The 21,080-nt window shown below is 46.0% G+C and overlaps 2 protein-coding genes across 2 annotated transcripts in view; one reads left to right on the top strand and one right to left on the bottom strand.

The window, feature by feature from the left end:
- Positions 1-126, bottom strand: part of SLC27A1 (solute carrier family 27 member 1) — a 39,082-nt gene extending 38,956 nt beyond the window's left edge. Inside the window, exon 1 of the mRNA XM_049877371.1 lies at positions 22-126. Within this exon, the coding sequence (XP_049733328.1) occupies positions 22-95 (74 nt within the window). The 5' untranslated portion in view covers positions 96-126. The remainder of the gene's footprint in view (positions 1-21) is intronic.
- Positions 127-12,782: 12,656 nt separating this feature from the next.
- NXNL1 (nucleoredoxin like 1) lies at positions 12,783-18,409 on the top strand. The gene is made up of 2 exons (XM_049875839.1): positions 12,783-13,108; positions 17,943-18,409. Exons 1-2 carry the CDS (start codon positions 12,783-12,785, stop codon positions 18,229-18,231), a joined length of 615 nt encoding a protein of 204 aa, XP_049731796.1. The 3' UTR covers positions 18,232-18,409.
- Positions 18,410-21,080: the final 2,671 nt, after the last annotated feature.

Here is a 21,080-nt window from a genome sequence, read left to right as displayed (position 1 = left end):
TTTCTCCCCTGCTTGGCCGACCTTCCAGCGCTCTCCTTGGGAGACGGCCAGGGCCGGCTTCCAGCGCGACTTGGAGGATAGGCCCGGGCAGGCATGCAGCCCTCACTCTGCCATTGGTCCTGCGGGCAGCCTGGGAATAGTGGAATAAGGGCTGGGCGGCAGATCCGGAGGCCAGGCCCAGAGCCAGTCCCTGGCCCTCGGCTTTCTGGGTCAGAGGTCAGCAGAGTCAGCCATGACCCCATAGGACAGCTGCAATCTCATCCTGCCAGGTACCGCTATTGCAATGACCCCATTTTACAGGCAAAGAAATCAAGGACTGTAATTCTTGCTCAAAGGGACACTGCAGCACAGCTGGGATTCATTCATTCACACATGTCAGCTGATTGCTGTCCCTCCTTCCTTTTCCACTCCCCCTCCTCCCCTGCCTTTGTTCACTCCCTAATCCCAATCTCCTCCACCTTCCCCTTCTCTCCCTTTTTGTCTTCTGGTGTCTTCCTCTCCTCCCCTCCTCTCCTCCCCTCTCTACTCTCCTCTCCTCCCCCTCTCTTTATTATCTTCCTTCTCTTTCATCCTACCCCCTCCTCCCCCTGCTCCCTCCTTCTTTCTCTCCTAGTCCTACCCTGTTTTGTCCTCACCACCTCTTTCTTCTTCCTCTCCCTCCTTTACCTCCCCCTCCCCTTTTCTTACTCCTCTTCCTCACTTTGCTACCCTCTGCCTCCTCCCCTCCCTCCCCTCTACCCTCCTCCTGCCCCTCCTCCTCTCTTTCTTCCTACTCCTGGACAGCACAAATCATTTGCCAGGTTGGTGGTTTGAATCCACCCCTGCAAAAGGTACTGCAGAAGAAAGGCCTGGTGACCTGCTTCAGTTGAGATTACAGCCAAGAAAACCCTGTGGAGCACAGTTCTACTGTGTAACACATGGGGTCACCATGCATAGGAATCCATTCCACAGCAACTAATAACAATGGCAACACTCTCCCCCTCCTTTTAAAGCCCTCTCCCTCCTCCTTCCCTCCCCGTCACCTGAGTTCACTGAGCCCTGACTAAGTGTGCTTGTGACAATCTCTTCCAACCCTCCGCACAGCTCTGGGGAAGGTCTCTTCCAGCACCTCAGTCCCACATCTGAAACTCCAAAATCCAAAAGTTTCTGGAAACACAGCTTTTCCTAATGTTGTAGAGAAAAATTTGAACGCTGTTTTAAGGTAAAATAGAGAGGTTTATTAAGGGTTTAAAACAATTGCATTGAAAAGAGAACCAGGTAGTCCCAGGTCGGTTTTGCTATGCAAGTATTCTTATGGGTTAAAAAGAGGAACCAAATCACGGGGAGGGCAACTACAGGAAAATCAATGAATATTGTAATAATTACACTCTGACTTGTTACTGATTATTAATACTATAGTGAGTGATTACAAATAGTTTCACAGGATGCTTACATCATGGTCACAAGATGCTTACAAGTGTTTTTGTTATCTATCTTGCAAAAGTATCTTGTTGGGAACAGCACCCAGACAGCACTCTTCCTGAGTACATGTATTTTGAAGGGTGCAGATGATCACTTGGTCAAGGCCCTTCAGGGCGTATGGTTTCACATCCTGATTTTGACCGTCAAAGAAAGACGTGCTTTTCTCAAGAACCTTAGCTCTTAGACTAGAAATCCAGGTTAAAATTAGCGTGGTCGCCATATTATGCCTCTGTCTCACTGACTGCACTGACATTTGTGTTTTTCTGAGACACTAAATTGGTCCCAGAACTCAAGCAGAGGCCCCCTTACCTGCTCAGCCAAGCCGTTCCTTCCCTGTCGACACTTGTCCCTTTGCTGACAGGGCTGCCTGGACCACGGGGGCATCTCACACTATACAGCAACATTCACCCTTAATCACCTATGAGATCCCTGGTTTGTGCTCAGCAGCTCACCTAAAGGTTCAAACCCATCCAGCTGGACCACCATGGGTCGGAATTGACAGCAACAGGGCCTTCCTAAGCTCTGAAAAACTCCAAATTCCCAAATGCCACACAACTAATCCCATAGTGTTTGGGCGAGGGATTGAGGACATTTCCTCTCCCCATTTCACAGGAGAGGGAACTGAGGCCCAGACAGGCAGACAAAACTGAGGCTCGGGGGTTAAGCCAGGTTCTGCCCCTCTCCACGTGGGGGCCTTGGATGGCCACTTCTTCACCTCTGCTCTCTGGGTGACAAGACCTCCTTCCAGGGATGCTGTGCATGAAATGTGTATTGATTACCCACTGTGCATCAGGCTTGGGGCAGAAATGACCAGAGAGACCAACCTGACCCTTGTGGGTCTTCACTCCAAGAGTGGACCTTGTTCTCGGGGCAGGTGCACAGTAAGTGTGGGCTCAGTCTGACTCAGGTGACTGCAGTGGTCTCTAGGAAGACCTCAGGCCCCAGCAAAGGGAGTTTGTGGAACTTTCAAGAAGAACAGCAGAAATGGAGCATATATTAAAATAAAATACTGAAAAAGTCATAGATACCGTGTGGAGGTCACCGCAAGAAGAATGTGAACAGTGGGTGGAGTGAACATCTTCTCACGGCCAAGTTCAAATGTCCAAGTGTCTGAGTGTCCTGTGGCAGCCGTAACAAATGACCACAAGCTGAATGGCTTAGAACAACAGGAATTCATTCTGTCACAGCTTGGAGACCAGAAGTCTGAAGTCAAGTTATCAGCAGGGCTGTGCTCCATCTGGAAGTTGTAGGGGAGGATCTTGTCTCTTCCAGCTTCTGGTGGCTCCAGGCATCCCTGGCTTTGTGGCTGCGTCACTCCAATTTCTGCCTCCACTTTCACATGGCCGAGTTCCCTGTGTGTGTCTCTGCCTTCTCTTCTTCTGTCTCTTCTAATAACACCGGTCATTGGATTTAGGGCCCACGTGGATAAGCCAGGATGATCTCATCTCAATGTCCTTCACCTGATCTCATCTCAATGTCCTTCACTTAATCACATCTGCAAAGACACTTCTACCAAATAAGGTCACATTCACAAGGAGTCCTGGTGGCACCGTGGCTAAGCACTTAGCTGCTATGCAAAAGATCAGTGGTTGAAACCAACCAGTTGCTCCACAAGAGGAAGACGGGGCAGTCTGCTTCCAAGGTTTACAGCCTTGGAAATCCTATGGGGCACTTCTACTCTGTCCTGTAGGGTCGCTATGAGTTGGAATTGATGGCAATGGGTTTGGTTTGGTTTTGGTATTCAATCCACTACAGTAGAAGAAAGAGAGCAGGGGTTCTAATCTGGGGTGATTCTGCCCCTCGAGGGACACTGGACAGTGTCTGGAGTGTCACAGTAGGAGGACGTTACTGGCACTGAGTGGGTGGAAACCAAAGATGCTGCTCAACACCCTACACTGCACAGAACGGCCCAACTCCAGAGAATGATCCAGCCCCAAGTGTTGCCAGGGCCTCGGTAGTGAAACCTTGCATTAATTATTTGGGAATATATTGAGTTCAATCCCTAGCTCGCACCATGTTGTTGTTAGATGCTGTCAAGTCAGTTCCAAGTCATAGCAATCCTGTGTACAACAGAACAAAACATTGCCTAGTTCTGTGCCATCCTCACAGTTGTTGCCATGTTTGACCCATTGTTGCAGCCATTGTGTCAATCCATCTCATTGAGGGTCTTCCTCTTTTTCACTGACTCTCTACTTTATCAAGTATGATGTCTGTCATGGATTGAAGTATGTCCCCCCAAAAATGTGTGTATCAACTTGGTTAGGCCACATGTGGTTGTCCTCCATTTTGTGATTGTAATTTTATGTTAAGAGGATTAGGGTGGGATTGTAACACCACCCTCACTCAGGTCACCTCCCTGGTCCAAGGTAAAGGGAGTTTCCCTAGGGTGCGGCCCGCACCACCTTTTATCTCTCAAAAGATAAAAGGAAAGGGAAGCAAGCAGAGAGCTAGGGACCTCATACCACCAAGAAAGCAGCACTAGGAGCAGAGCGCGTCCTTTGGACCCAGGGTCCCTGTGCCTGAGAAGCTCCTTGACCAGGGGAAGATTAAGGACGAAGACCTTCCTCCAGAGACAACAGAGAGAGAAAGCCTTCCCCAGAGCCAATGCCCTGAATTTGGACTTTTAGCCTACTTTACTGTGAGGAAATAAATTTCTCTTTGTTAAAGCCCTCCACTTGTGATATTTCTGTTATAGCAGCACTAGATGACCAAGACAAAGTCTTTCTTCAGGAACTGATCCCTCATGATAACATGTCCAAGGTACGTGAGACAAAGTCTCACCATCCTTGTCTCTAAGGAGCATCCTAGCTGTAATTCTCCCCTACATACAGCAGAATAAATTCCCAGTGGGTTAGACAATATAAACCAGGGTGATCCTCCATCTTCTGTGATATTCCTCCTGTCTCCCTTCCCACTCTGTGTGGATTTAAATGTGTGCTGTGTGCTAGGACCTCAGTAGGTCAGTTGATTAAAGATGCAAGGTGTCTTGGAGGTTGATGGAATCCCCTAACCAAGGGCTTCTCACCCGGGAGTAATCCTGCCCCCCAGGGGACAGTGGTGATGTCTGGGGACATTTTTGGTTGTCAGACTGGGGAGGTGCTACTGGGTAACCAGGGATGCTGGTCAACACTCTACAGTGCACAGGATGCCCCCACCACAGAGAACAATCCAGAACCAAACAACAGTGTTGTTTTGAGCCTCAACTCAGCAAACAGTGTTGAGGCTGAGAAGCCCTGCCTTAGCATGAGAGACCTTGTCTGTATGTCTATTCATCCATCCATCCCAGTGGTCTCAACTGAGGACGATTCTGCTCCCCTTCCCAGGGTATACTTGGTGATATATATGGAGAATTTTGTGGTTGTTACAACTGGGGGGAGGGGGAATGCTACTGGCATGGAGTGGGTGGAGGCCAAGGAGGCTGCTCAACCCACTACCACAGAGGACAGCCCACCACAGAGAATATTCTGGAACCAAATGTCAGCAATGCTGTAGTTTGGAAACTCTGGGGTGGAGGGAAGCCCTGGTCGGGTTTAAACCGACTCTGCACCCCAACAGATGCCTTTTGTTGTGATGATTCAGCCACGAGAATCTTTCTCTTTCAGGTAGGGCTTCCCTGTAGGATGGGACCAGATTTCCCTGACCCTGTGGGGCTGCTCTGAGGACAGGAAGCCTGTGTCTCATGAACACTGAAGCAGTGTGCCACGATCCAGGTCATTTTGCTCTTACTGACTTCTTGAATTCACAACTGGCTGGGACTTTGCGGGGTTCTGGTGACATGAAAAGAATCTGGCCCGGACATTGGTTTTGAATGGAATGAAAATGGTCATGTCAGGAAAGGTCCCCTTCACAAGGCCTTGAGGGTGTGAATGAAACTCAAGAATGGGATTTTGCAGTTTTCCTTTTATTATTTAAAACCAGTGCTAAGAGTTTCTTCAGGGTCTCCTGTGTTCTCCTAAAAGCAAACAAAAACCACATGATGACCGCATGTGTCAGAGTAGAACTGTGCTCCACAGGGTTTTCAATGGCTGATTTTCAGAAGTAGGTCACCAGGCCTTTCTTTCAATGTGACCCTGGGTGGACTAGAACCTCCAAAGTTTCAGTTAGTAGCCGAGCGACACCCAGGGACTCCTCTATGCTTTCCTGCCCATTACCCATTGCCGTCAGATGGATTCCAACTCATAGCAACCCTGCAGGACAGAGTAGAGCTGCCTCATAGGGTTTCTAAGGAGCAACTAGTGAATTCAAACTGCTGACCTTTTGGTTAGCAGCCGAGGTCTTAAGCACTGTGTCTCCAGGGCTCCTTATGTTTTCCATGTCCCTGAAGAATCCTCTAGACCAGGTAATCTGGTTAGCTATCACCACATAACAAATCACCCCAAACTACCAATAGCTATCCACAACCCAAGTGTCTATCAACAGATATATGGATAAGCACGATGTGGTCCATCCATGCAATGGAATATCATTCACCCATAAAGAGAAATGAAATCCTTAGCCTTGTGGGGCAACTCAGTCAATTAGTACAACATAGTCCATAAAGACAATGTTCTACATCCTAGTTTGATGAGTAGCATTTGGGGTCTTAAAAGCTTGCAAGCAACCATCTAAGATAAAACTTTTGGTCTCTACTCATCCGGAACAAAAGAGAAAGAAGGAAAACAAAACACAAAGAAGAAATTAGTCTACAGAACTAACAGTCTATACAAACAATGGCATTACTTACCTTGAGACCAGAAGAACTAGATGGTGCCCAGCTACCACCACAAACCATGCTGACCAGGGACTCAAATAGATGGTCCTGTATACAATGGGAGAAAAATGTACAGCAAAATTCAAATTCCTTAAAACAAAACAAAACAAAAAAAGCCACACTTACTGGACCAGTAGAGACTAGATGAACCCCTGAGCTTATCACCCTGGGATACCCTTTAAGTCTGTAACTCAAACCACTCCCAGAGGTCACCTTTCAGCCAAATGACAGATTGGTTCATGAAATAAATAAGTACCACCTGTGAGTACTTGTGCTCCTCTAAATAATCATCTAAATGAAAGCAAACGGTAAACATTTTCCCTAGATCAAAAATGAGAAGGAAAGGAGGGACAGGGAAGCTAGATTAAGGGAAACAGAACAACCAGAAGGGAAGTAATGAGAATGCTGATATATTGTGAAAAGTGTAAACAATGTCACTGAACAATATGTATAGAAATTGTTAAATGAGAACTTAATTTTCTGTGTAAACTTTCACCAAAAACACAAAAAAATATTTAAAAAAAAAAAAAAGGAGAGAGAGAGAAATTAAGTCCTAATACATGCTACAACATGGAGGAACACTGAAAACATTATGCTGAGTGAAAAAAGCCAGACACGAAAGGCCACATATTGTGATCCAATTTATATTAAATGTCCAGAACAGGCAAATCCGTAGAGACCAACATTCATTAAAGGTTACTAGGGACTGGGGGAAGGGGGAAAAAAAAAAAACAGCTCACTGCCATGGACCCCATTCAACTCATAGTAACCCCGTAGGGTTCCCAAGGCTGTAAATCTCTACAGAAGCAGAATGCCAGAGACTGCCACATTTTTCTCCCAAGGAGCTGCTAGGGGTTTTGGACCACCAGCCTTTTGGTTAGCAGTCGATCACTTTAACCACCATGCCACCAGAGCGCCTTTGCAGGGAGGGGAGATGGGGAGTTATTGCAAAAAGGACACTGAATTTCTGTTTGGGGTGATGAAAACATTTGGAAATGGATAGCGGTGATGTTTCAACAAACAGAAGGAGCGCTGGAAATGCTCACTCATCTATGCCAAGAAATTTGGCACCAAACAAGAAGAAGTGGTGACAGCTGCACAACACGGTGAATGTAATTAATGCCACTGAATTGTACATGTAAAAAACCAAGCCAAATCCATTGCCTTCAGGTCGATTCCAACTTGTAGCAACTCCATAGGACAGAGTAGAACTGCCCCATAAGGTTCCCAAGGAGCGGCTGGTAGATTGAAACTGCCAACCTTTTGGTTAGCAGCCAAGCTCTTAACCACTTTGCCACCAAGCCTCCAGAAAAAAAAAAAAAGGCAAAAGTTTTGTCATATATATATGTTGGTGTTGTTAGGTGCCATCAAGTTGCTTCCAACTTGTAGCAACCCTACGTACAACAGAAGGAAACACTGCCCAATCCTGTGCCATCCTCGTAATTGTTATGCTTGAGTCCATTGTTGCAGCCACTGTGTCAATCCACCTTGTGGAGGGTCTTCCTCTCTTTCACTGACCCTCTACTTTACCAAGCAGGATGTTCTTCTCCAAGGACTGGTCCCTCCTGATAATATGTCCAAAGCATGTGAGATGAAGTCTCGCCATCCTTGCCTCTAAGAACCATCCTGGCTGTACTTCTTCCAAGACAGATTTGTTCGTTCTTCTGGCAGTTCACAGTGTATGGACAGTTCATGGGAAGAACACGCTTGGCATTTCTCAAGATGAAAAAACTGAAGAAAAAATTCAAGCTTCGAGTTGCAATATTGAAGGATTCTATGGGGAAAATATTAAATAATGCACGAAGCAGATAAGAAGATGGAAGGAATACACAGAGTCACTATACCAAAAAGAATTGGTCGATGTTCAACCATTTCAGGAGGTAGCATATGATCAGGAACCAATGGTACTGAAAGAAGTCCAAACTGCACTGAAGGCATTGGCAAAAAAACAAACAAAAAAAATCATTGAGTGTCTTCCTCTCTTTCACTGACCCTTTACTTTACCAAGCATGAAGTCCTTCTCCAGAGACAGATCCCTCCTGATAGCATGTCCAAAGCATGCATGACATAGTTCTCTCCATCCTTGCTTCTAAGGAGCAGTCTGGTTGTACTTCATCCAAGACAGATTTGTTCATTCTTTTGGCAGTCCATGGTATATTCAATATTCTTCACCAGCACCACAATTCAAAGCTGTCAATTCTTCTTCGGGCTTCCTTATTCATTGTCCAGCTTTCACATGCATATGAGGTGACTGAAAGCACCATGACTTGGATCAGATGCACCTTAGTTCTCAAGGTGACATCTTTGCTTTTTAACACTTTAAAGAGATCCTTGCTGCCAATTTGCCCAATGCAATGAGTCTTGATTTCTTGGCTAGTGCTTCCATGGGTATTGATTATGGGTCCAAGTAAAATGAAATCCTTGGCAATTTCAATCTTTTTTCCACTTATCATGATGTTGCTTATTGGTCCAGTTGTGAAGATCTTTGTTTTCTTTATGTTGAGGTGTAATCCATACTGAAGGCTGTGGTCTTTGATCTTCGTCAGTAAGCACTTCAAGTCCTCTTCACTTACAGAAAGCAAGGTTGTGTCATCTCCATAACACAGGTTATTAACCAGTCTTCCTCCAATCCTGATGCCCCATTCTTCTCCATATAGTCAAGCTTCTCTAATTATTTGCTCAACATACAGATTGAATAGGTATGATGAAAGGATACAACCCTGAGGCACACCTTTCCTGACCTTAAACAATGCAGTGTCCCCTTGTTCTGTTCCAATGACTGCATCTTGATCCATGTACAGATTCCTCATGAGCACAATTAAGTGTTCTGGAATCCCATTCCCCACAATGTTATCCATAATTTGTTATGATCCACAAAATTGAATGCCTTTGCATAGTCAATAAAACACAGGTAAACATCTTTTTGATATTCTCTGCTTTCAGTCAGGATCTATCTGACATTAGCAATGATATCCCTGGTTCCACATCCTCTTCTAAAGCAGGCTTGATTTAGTACCATAGGTTCTTGATCATGTGTTACTTTCTGAAATGGTTGACATCAACCAATTCTTTTTGGTATAGTGACTCTGTGTATTCTTTTCATCTTCTTTTGATGCTTCTTTCGTCATTTAATATCTTCCCCATAGAATCCTTCAGTATTGCAACTTGAGGCTTGAATTTTTTCTTCAGTTTTTTCAGTTCGAGAAATGCTGAGTGTGTTCTTCCCTTTTGGTTTTCTATCTCCAGGTCTTTGCACACGTCGTCATAATACTTTGCTTTCTAACCACCCTTTGCAATCTTCTATTCGGCCCTTTAACTTCATCACTTCTTCCTTTTGCTTTAGCTACTCGACATTCAAGAGCAGGTTTCAAGAGTCTCTTCTGACATCCATTTAGGTCTTTTCTTTCTTTCTTGTCTTTTTAATGGCCTCTTGCTTTCTTCATTTTTGATGTCCTTGATGACATTCCACAACACACCTGGTCTTTGGTCATTAGTGTTCAATGCATCAAACCCGTTCTTGAGATGGTCTCTAAATTCAGGTAGGATATACTAAAGTTTGTACTTTGGCTCTCGTTGACTTGTATAATTTTCTTCAGTTTCAGCTTGTACTTGCATATGAGCAATTGACAGTCTGATCCACAGTCGGCCCCTGGCCTTGTTCTGACTAATGATATTGAGCTTTTCCATCGTCTCTTTCCACAGATGTAGTTGATTTGATTCCTTATGAATAGCAGTGGAACATTGTCTGATATAGTGCCAGAAGATGACCCCCTCAGTTTGGAAGTCACTTAAAATATGACTAGGAAAGAGCTGCTTCCTCAAAGTAGAGTCAACCTTAATGACGTGGATGGAGTCAAGCTTTCGGGGCCTTCATTCGCTGATGTGACATGACTCAAAATGAGAAGAAACAGCTGCAAACATCTATCAATAATTGGGGTGCGGAATGTACAACGATGAATCTAGGAAAATTGGAAATTGTCAAAAATGAAATAGAACACATAGAGACCAATATCCTAGGCATTAGTGAGCTGAAATGTACTGGTATCAGTTATCATGAATTGGACAATCATATGGTCTACTACGCCGAGAACGACAACTTTAAGGGGAATTGCATTTGTTGTCAAAAAGAACATGTTAAGATCTATCCTGACGCTGTCAGTGATAAGATAATATCCATATGCCTACAATAGTTAATACAACTATTATTCAAATTTACGCACCAACCACTAAGGCCAAAGATGAAGAAATTGAAGATTTTTACCAAATTCTACAGTCTGAAATTGATTCAACATGCAATCAGGATGCACTGATAATTACTGGTGGTTTGAATGCGAAAGTTGGAAACAAAGAAGAAAGATCTGTAGTTGGAAAACATGGCCTTGGTGATAGAAATGATGCCAGAGATCGTATGATAGAATTTTGCAAGACCAATGATTTCTTCATTGCAAATACCGTTTTTCACCAACATAAATACAGATTGATTAAGTATAGTGAAAGGATAGAACCCTGCTGCACATATTTCCTAAGCTTAAACCACGCAGTATCCCCTTGATTTGTTCAAATGACTCTCTCTTGGTCTATGTACAGGTTCCTCATGAGCACAATTAAGTGTTCTGGAATTCTCATTCTTCACAATGTTATCCGTAATTTGTTATGATCCACACAGGTGAATGCCTCTGCACAGTCAATGAAACACAGGTAAATATCTTTCTGGTACTCTCTACTTTCATCCAAGGTCCATCTGATATCAGCTATGGTATCCCTCCTTCCACACCCTGTCCTCAATCTGGCCTGAATTTCTGGCAGTTCCCGGTCAATGTACTGCTGCAGCCACTTTTGAATGATCCTCAGCAAAATTTTATTTGCGCGTGATATTAATGATATTGTTCGATAATTTCCACATTCAGTTGGATCACCTTTCTTGGGAATAGGCATAAATCTGGATCTCTTCCAGTCAGTTGGCCAGGTAGTTGTCTTCCACATTTCTTGGCATAGACAGTGAGCACCTCCAGTGATGCATCTGTTTGTTGATACATCTCAATTGGTATTCCGTCAATTCCTGGGGCCTTATTTTTTACCAGTGTCTTCAGTGCAGCTTGGATTCTTCGTTCAGTACCATCGGTTCCTGACCATATGCTACCTCTTGAAATGGTTGAACATTGACCAACTCCTTTTGGTATAATGACTCTGTGTATTCTTGGCATAGATAAGAGAACACCTCCAGCGCTGCATCTGCTTGTCAAAACATCTCAATTGGTAGTCCATCAATTCCTGGAGCCTTGTTTTTCACCAATGTCTATATTTTACGGCAAAAAAAAAAAAAAAAAACAGTGATCTATTACTTCTCAGGCTCCACTGAGCGCATGGGGGGCCTGGGGAGCTCCTCTCCTGGTCTCCTAGAAGGCTCAGTACATGGAAAAATCATTGAAATGGCAAACGTTTTTGCTGAGATGGGAAATCACAGGGTTGGTAGTACCTGACTTAGGACGAGGTTCCACCCCAACAACTTCATCATAAATCGGTTCTGATGTAAGTTGAATACCTTTTTGGGTTTTTAGTTTTCGTTATTATTGCCTTTTATTATTATCAGTATCTTTATAAATCCAATCTTTATTTGTTTTGGGGGGTTGGAAACATTACATGTAAACATCTGCTAGTGAACATCTGAGAATGATAACATCAGCAAATTACACTGCAACATTGTGTGTAGTACAAAACAAGTCCTAATTGTGGTTCCTCCTAACTCAAATATGTTCTAAGTCAGGGACTACCTGTAATTAGTAGACCCTCTGCTAATCAGGATTACTCAATGTCGTGGTGAAGAAGCACATATATTTCTACATCATAATTATTAAAAGATTTGGACAAATGTATGTCTGTATAAAGGAGTCCTTGGACGACAAAAACAGTTCAGCAGTGGCTTACTAGTCAAAAGGTTGGCAGTTCCCACTTGCTCAGAGGTGCCTTTGAAGACCTGGCCATCTGCTTCTGAAAGGTCACAGCCTTGAAACCTCTATGGAGCAAACAGAACCACCAGAATGGACGTAATGAGAATGCTCACACATTGTGAAAAATGTAACCAGTGTCACTGAACAACTTGTGTAGAAAGTGTTGAATGGGAACCTAAACTGCTGTGTAAACCTTCACCAAAAACACAATATTATTTAAAAAAAAAAAAAAAAACCAAACCTGTGGAGCACAGTTCTACCCTGTACACATAGGGTCACCATGAATGGGAATCAGGACCCACTGGACAGCATCTGCACACATAGGGTCACCATGAATGGGAATCAGGACCCACTGGACAGCATCTAATATGTAGGTATAATTGGGTTTCTTTGTGATCCTGTGATTTCATATTTAATGCACTGGCAGCACTCCCCTGAAAAGGGGGGTCACAGGCACAGCCTGGGGTGGGAACTGCTCCCTGTCCTTGGAGGCCCCAGAATAAGGTCAGAGTTTAAGCAGATTAGTGAGGTCGTAAACTGGCCTTGTAGACTCTTAGTCCCGGGAGAGTAGCCAGCTGGCCCGGGCCAGGCAGGGTCCCTCTGCCCCATCCTCTGTGCGGGTCATGGCCGCCCTGTTCTCTGGCCGTGTCCTGATCCGCAACAACAGCGACCAGGACGAACTGGACACAGAGGAGGAGCTCAGCCGCCGGCTGGAGAACCGGCTGGTACTACTGTTCTTTGGTGCAGGGGACTGCCCGCGGTGTCAGGCCTTCGCACCAGTGCTCAAGGACTTCTTTGTCAGGCTCACGGACGAGTTCTACGTGCTGCGGGCAGCCCAGCTGGCCCTGGTGTATGTGTCCCAGGACCCCACGGAGGAGCAGCAGGACCAGTTCCTCAGGGACATGCCCAAGAAGTGGCTCTTCCTGCCTTTCCAGGATGACCTGAGGATGTGAGGCAATGGGGAAATCTGGGAGGGCTTCCTGGAGGAGGGGACATGCCCAGGAAGTGGCTCTTCCTGTCCTTCTAGGATTACCTGGTATCTTAGTTTGTTAGTGTTGCTGTAACAGAAATATCACAAGTGGGTGACTTTAGAGAATAGAGATGTATTTTCTCACAGTTTGGGAGGCTAGAAGTCCGAGTTTAGGGTGCCGGCTCTAGGGGAAGGCTCTCTCTATCCATTCTGGGGGGAAATCCTTGTCTCAGCTTCTCTAGCATTCTTCTTGGTGTTCCTTGGAGATCTCCACGTGGCATCCATCTTTCCTGCATTTCTGCTTGTTTACTTTTGTGCCTAACCTACTCCTTTTATATCTCAAAAGAGATTGGCTTAAGACATATCCTTCATTGAGTATGGCCTCATTAACGTAACAAAGAAAACCTTATTTCCAAGTGGGACTACATCCACAGGTACAGGAGTTAGGATTCCAACACATATTTTTGGGGGGACAAAATTCAGTCCCTAACACCTGGGTAGCGAGATCTACGAGGGCTTCCTGGAGGAGGAGCCGTCTCTGCTGAGAGTCAGATGTTATTTTTGTTTATTGATTCATCTGTTTCACCCAGAGTTAATGAGCGCCCTTGTATGTCAGCCCATGTGTGGGAGCTGAGGGGTATAGTGAGGGATGCAAACCTGCTGCTATCCCCATCCCCTGGGGAGCTTACAGAGGGTGGTGCTAGACACAAAAGAAAGACTTAAACAGATAACAAACTTGCTCTGGAAGACAAGGTATAGGATGCCACATGGAACTGTAAAGGGAGGCCTGCCTGAGATTGGGAGGTCAGGGGACACTTCCCTGAGGACATAGCTTTAAGCAGAGACCCCAAGGAGAAGGGAAGATAGGAGGAGCCTATCTTGCAGAGCCCTTTGAAAGTTAGTTGCAGACAGTGAGGAAAGGGGAGATTCCAGGCAGGCCCTAAGGTCAGAGAAAGAACAGCCAGTTCACAGAACTGTAGTTCCTGGTATGAGAGTGTGGACACCTCAGCCAGTATGGACTTGAGTCCCATTGCAGTGGGAAGCCATGGAGGGCGGTGGAGCGAAGAGGGAGGTGGTTGGACTCAAACTTTACAAAGAAATGCCCAATAACCAGTATTTGTCTTAGTCCCTAAGACTGCTGTCACAAAATACCACAAAATGGGTGGCTTTAAAGAGCAGAAATTTATGTTCTCACGGTTCAGGAGGCTAGAAGTCTGAACTCAGGGCGCTGGCTTTAGGGGGAGTCCATATTTGTCTATCTCAGCTTCTAGTAGCTACCAACATTCCTCAACTTATACGTGCATCTGTCTCTGTTATCTGTCTTCCTCTTCCCCGTGTGTGTGTGTCTTTGTATCTATTCTGCTCTTTTTATAATTCAGAAGATTAGATTCAGGACCAACCCTACATTGGTAACGTCCCTGGTGTTACAAAGGGTTTGTGCTCAACTACTAACCTCAAGATTGGTGGTTTGAATACACCCATTGGCATCATGGAAGAAAGGCCTGGCAATCCACTTCCGTAAAGATTATAGCCAAAAAAAACTCTGTGGAGCAACTGTATTCATAACACATGGGATAGCCATGAGTCAGAATTGACTTGACAGCAGCAGGTTTTGGTTTGCTCTTCACTGGTATGACCCCATGGAAAAACCTATTTCCAAACAGGATCATATGTAGGTGTACAGGAGTTAGGCCTTCAACATGTATTTTGGGGGGACACAATTCAATCCGTAATAGTATTACAGTTTGTGGCTGTTTTAGAGCTTTCCCCCTTTCCGCAGCAAGACCTACTTCCATCTTCTTTATCCCCGCCATTTCATTATGGAGAGTTTGAAACACAGAAAAATTGACGGAAGAGTACCCTTAAACTCACAGGGATGGGTAACCCCTCGCTCTACTTGCTTTATCTACACTCCTAATTCTTGGGGAGCCATTTGAAAGTTAATTGCAGACTACTTCCTGTTATTTTATCACCTTGGTTAATTTTGTTACACAGCAAGTTGCACATTTTGGGTCATCAGTTTGGACATTTGCTCCCTCACTTCTGCTGCCCTCTGTAGCTAAGGAGGTTCTTTCTCCCCAGACAGGCATATTTCCCACCCTGGGCCAGAAATGCCGGCTAAGAGGGCATCAAGGCCTAAAGTTGATGTCACTGGAGTCAGGGTCCTCTGAACAAAACATTCCCCCAGACTAGTATTGAACAGAGAGTGAGCTAGTGAGTCCCCTCCACACACACACTCCTGTGTAGCATTGCCAGATAAAACACAGGGCACCTTGTGAAATTTGAATGTCAGATAAACAATGAATGCTTTTTGTAGTATATCGCAAATACTACATAGGATACACTTACATTCTACCACCCATCTGTCAGTTTGTCATACTGTGGTGGCTTGCCTGTTGGAGTGATGCTGGAAACTCTGCCACCAGTATTTCCGATAACAGCAGGGTCACTTATGGTGGACAGGTTTCAGGAGAGCTTACAGACTAAGACAGGGTAGAAAGAAAGGCCTGGTGATCCACTTCTGAAAATCAGCCTATGAAAACTCTATGGATCACAACAGAATAATGCCCGATATAGTACTGGAAGATGAGCTCCCTAGGCTGGAAGACACTTAAACATTGAGCATTGAACATGCTCACGAAGATGGAACAGGACCAGGCAGTGTTTTGTCCTGTTGTACATGGGGTCATCATGAGTCGGAGCCAACTCAACAGGAATTAATAGCAGCAAAAACATAAACCAACCAAATGCCACTAGCTGTCATCGAGCTAACCCTGACTCATGGCACCTCCGTGTGTGTGTCGGAATAGAAAAACCATAGGGTTTTTTCTTTCTTTCTTTTTTCTTAAATATTTTATTGAGGTTTTGGTGAAAGTTTACACAGCAGATTAGGTTCCCATTTAACAATTTCTATACATATTATTCAGTGACCTTGGTTACATTTTCTACATTGCATCAACATTCTCATTACAGTATTTCCATTCTGGTTGTTCCATTTCCATTATTCTTTCTTCCCTGCCCTGCTGATCTTTTTGTCTTTGCTTTAGGGTAAATGTTGACCATTTGGTATCATACAGATGATTTTTTGTTGGTTTGTTTTTTTTATAAAAGGAGCACAGTACTTACAGGCGATATTGTTTATTTCATGAGCCAGTTTGTTATTTACTTGAAAGGTGAACTCCTGGAGACGTTTCAGTTCAAAGCTTAAAGGCTATCTCAGGGTAACAGTCTCGGGAGTTCCCCAGGTCTCTGCAGGTCCAGTAAGTCTGGCCTTTTTTAAAGATATTGAGTTTTGTTCTGCCATTTTCTCCCATTCTATCCAAGATCATCTATTGTGTCCCTGATCAGAACAGTCAGTATTGGTAGCCGGGCACCATCTAGTCCCTCTGGTCTCTGGATAGGTGAGGCCATGGTTCAAGTAGGCAATTGGTCCTGTAGACCAGGTTCTTCTTTGAGTCTTTGGTTTCCTTCTTTCTCTTTTGCTCCAGGTGAGTAGTAAAGACCAGTAGTTGTATCTTAGATGGTCACTTGCAAGCTTTTAAGACCCAGCTGCTGTTTATCAAACTAGGATGTAAAACATAAACTTTGTAGACTATGTTGTGCAAATTGACCAAGATGTCCCACAAGACTATGGTCCGAAGCCTTCAAGCCCAGTAAACCAATCCTGTGAGGTGTTTGGTTATGCCTAGGAGATATCTGCAGCTGTGCCCCCTGCTCCATAGGGTTTTCAGTAGCTGATTTTTCAGAAGCTGATTGCCAAGTTTTCTAACAACATACTTATAGTAAAAAATTATTTTTTATTTGCAATTCAAATTTCACTGTGTGTCTTAGTTTCTTAGTGCTCTTGTAATAAATACCACAAGTGGGTGGCTTTAAAGAGCAGAAATTTATTTTCTCACAGTTCAAGAGGCTAGAAGCCTGAATTCAGGGCACCAACTCTAGGGGAAGGCATGCTCTCTGTCAGCTCCGGGGGAAAATTCTTGTCTCAGGTTCTGTAACCCTGATATTCCTCGGTTCCTGGGTGATCTCCACGTGGCGTCTCTCTTTCCCCGACTTGTGCTTGCTTCTCTCTTTCTTTGTGCCTAATCTGCTCTTTTTGTATCTCAAAGTGATTAAGTTTAGGACACACCCTACACTGATATGGCCTCATTAACATAATACAGAAAATCCTATTCTCAAATGGGATCACATCCACAAGTATAGGGGTTAAGACTTCAACACATATTTTGGCAGGACACAATTCAATCCATAACAACCTCTTATCCAGCTCAGTTTATGAAGTTAATCACTATTCATTCATTCATCTCACAAACATTTCCTGAGTGCTTACTCTGTGCCCCACACTGTTTCCTGAGTGCCCCACTCTGTGCCCCACACTGGGGACACCAGTGAACAGAGATGGATGTCCGTGCCCTTGTGGAGCTGATATTCTAATAAGGAGAAAATGATAAAGAGGAGCAAATAAACTATGCTGTGTGTTGGATTCTGAGGAGCGCCAGGAAGGAAAACGCAGCACAGTAGAGAAAAAAGAAAGAATTGTGATTGGAGGTTGCGTGGTATCTGCCTGAGTCGGCTGTCTGGGGAGCACGTTCCAGGGGAGCGCACAGCACGTGCAAAGACCCCAGGGTGGAACCGAATTCGGGGTATTGGAGAACAATGGGGAGACCAGCGTGGCCGGGCCTATATATTCTGGTTCCCCGCATGTTCCCAGCCCCGCCCAGGGGCTGGCGCACAGAAAGTGCTCCATTAGTGCTTGGAGGAGGTTTGGGTTGCGCTCTCCCCAGGCCCACGTCCTGACCCCACGCTCCCGCAGGGACCTGGGCCGCCGATTCTCCGTGGAGCGCCTGCCCGCGGTCGTGGTGCTTAAGCCGGGTGGGGACGTGCTCACGCGCGACGCTGCCGACGAGATCCGCCGCCTGGGCCCCGCGTGCTTCGCCAACTGGCAAGAGGCCGCAGAGCTGCTGGATCGCAGCTTTCTGCAACCGGAGGACTTGGACGACCCAGCCCCGCGCAGCCTGACAGAGCCGCTGCGCCGCCGCAAGTACCGCGTAGACGCGACGCCGAGGGGCGGCCCTGGGGGCGGGGCCGGAGGGTTGTTCTGAGCCCCCGGGAGGGAAAGGACCGAGACAAGGGGTCGGAATCTGAAATGAGAACCCCCGGGAGTGGGCGAGACCCGGGGCTGTTCTAAGCCCCCGGAATGGCAGGGCTGGTGACTATGATGAGATCCCCGAGAAGGGGCGAGGGGAGATCAATTTTAAATAAAGGTCGCTGGACCCAGGACTCGCCAGTGAGGGGGCGGGAGGGGGCATGGGTTTTGAACCCACTCTCAGGAGCGGGCGCGGCGGGGGGAGTGCTCTGAATCCCTGAAGCGGGAGGGAGGGATGGGGGGAATCTGTGATGAGACACCCCCCAGCGGGTCCCCCGGAGACGTAGAGCGGGGTGGGAGGGGACCTGTAAGGAGACACCCCCATCCGTCTGTCTTCTGGGCCCACTCCCGGGAGGGGCGGGGCTGGGGGCGCCAAGGTGCGTCCGAGCCCCTGGGTCAGGGCGGAGAAGCCTGGAGAGCTTTTCAAGCGTCTCCGGAAATATTTGAGACCTGGGGGACCGGGGTAGTTAACGGTTCCAAAACCGAAAAATGTGAATATAAACGTGAAATTCAATCTTACTCTGTGTCAGCGTCTTTGTTTGCAAAATTTAGTGTCTCATACATCTGGACTGGATGCCGGGGTTCAAATCCCAGCCCCACACTCTCTCGTAGTGTGACTCAGGGGAGGTGACTTAACCTCTCTGTGCCTGTTTCCCCTTTCATAAAACCGGGTTATCCCAGATCCACCTCTTTCGGTGTTTCAGACGATTTAACAAGTGAAAGCGTGCCGTGTGTTCAGGACAGTATTCGGTACAAAATACCCAGCACGGAAAAGCTGGCTACTACTACCTTAATAAAAAGCCCTTTTCCTTTAGAATAATTGGCCGTTTCGATTTTGCTCATTTCCCAAGAATTCCCAAGTACACTCCTTGAGTGTTGGAAACGCTAACCAATCATATATAAATGCGCTGCTCACATATTTCATGCTGAAAATTACAAAAATCTTTTCAAAAACTATTTTGAGAACACATTTATAGTTAATACGGATTGTATTTTAATATTTGGCTCCATTGTGAGTTGGAGCCCTGTTGGCGCAGTGGTTAAGAGCTCGGCTACTAATCAGGAGATCGGCAGTTCGAATCCACCAGCCGCTCATTGGAAATCCTGTGCGGTAATTCCATTCTGTTCTATGGGGTTGCTATGAATCGGAATAGGCTCAACGGCAATGGGTTTTGGAGTTTTGTGTGTGTGTGCTGGGGCACCTCACTGCCAGCTAGGACGGAGAGTCTTCCAGGTGGAAATCAATCTGTATCCCACGTTCCTGTCCCAAGTGTCCCCGTCAACCTGTCCAGCTGCGTCTTGGGTATTCCCGGGGGAGGCAGCAAAATATAAAAATTAAAAGCTCTGGTCTAAAGCCACGTCCTGGCTGTGTGACCACGTCCTGGCTGTGTGACCATGGAACAGTGGTCACTCTCGGTGCCACATTTCCCTCACCTGGAAATAGGAATAACGTGGGGCTCAGTGGTTAAAGCGCTCGGCTGCCAAGCAAAAGGTCCGCGGTTCGAACCCATCAGCCCCTCCGAGGGAGAAAAATATGGCAGCCTGCTTCCGAAAAGATTTACAGCCTCGGAAACCCTATGGGGCAATTTTGCTTTGTCCTATAGGGTCGCTATGAGTAAGGATCAACTCACTACCAGTAGGTTTTTGGTATTACCTTGCAAATTAAGCCGAAAAGCCTCCACGCAAGAACGACTTCGCTTTGCCTCTGTCACCTCCTGGCGGCGGCACGGGGCACCGGCAGCCTTCAAGGGAAGACATTTAGAAACGTCTGAGCAAACTGCAGGACAAACATCGTTACTATTATTCTGGCCATCACCCAGTGCTCAACCTTTCTCACCGAGTCCCCTTCCTGCACCCGCCTGGCGCTGAATATTATTCAGGAATAAATTCAGCCATAAGTATCATTCAGCCATAACGTTGTGGGTAAGAGCTATGGCTGCTAACCAAAAGGTCGGCAGTTCGAATCCACCAGGCGCTCCTTGGAGACTCTGTGGGGCAGTTCTACTCTGTCCTATAGGGTCGCTATTAGTCGCAATCAACTCGACGGCAGTGCGTTTGGTTTTTGGTTTTTCGATTCAGTCATAAAGAGAAATGAAGCACTGATTCATACTACAACATGGATGAACGTCAAGAACATTATGCTCAGTGAAAGAAGCCAGACACAAAAAGACAAATATGGTCTGAAACCACTTATATGAAATGTCCAGAATAGGCAAATCCATGGAGACAGAAAGTAGATTAACGACCTTCCCCCTTAGTGACTGTTTATGGATGTCTTGGGGGGGGCGAGAATGTTCTGGAACTAGATAGAGGCGATGGCTGCACAGCATTGTGAATATACTAAATGTCCCTGAATAGTTCATTTTGAAATGGTGAAATTTATGTTATCTGAACTCTATCTCAATTGAGGGGGGGCAGGAAGGAGGGAAGGAAGGTGGGTGGGAGAAGGAAAGGAAGGCAGACAGACAGAAAGGAAGGAAGGACTAAAGCCCAGCAGGAAGGGCTGCGGTGCGGGTTGGGGAGGGGTCAGGGAGGAAGGAGGTCACGAGATGTCATTTACCCATAGGCTTGAAGGAGGGGTGCGCGGAGGGGAATCAGCCAATTTCCGGGTCCCTTGGCTGACACAGGAAACCCTGGCTAAGTGCTACGGCCGCTAACCAAGAAGTCAGCAGTTCGAATCGGCCAGGCGCTCCTTCAAAACTCTATGGGGCGGTTCTACTCTGTCCAGTAGGGTCGCTAGGAGTCGGAATCGACTCGAGGGCAGTGGGTTTGGTTTGGGGTTTTTTTTTGGCTGACACCGAATTT

This window comes from Elephas maximus, chromosome 3 (assembly GCF_024166365.1).
Source record: "Elephas maximus indicus isolate mEleMax1 chromosome 3, mEleMax1 primary haplotype, whole genome shotgun sequence".
NCBI lineage: Eukaryota > Metazoa > Chordata > Mammalia > Proboscidea > Elephantidae > Elephas > Elephas maximus.
The sequence above is the reverse complement of the archived record's forward strand: the minus strand, read 5'-3'. Positions and strand labels throughout refer to the sequence as shown.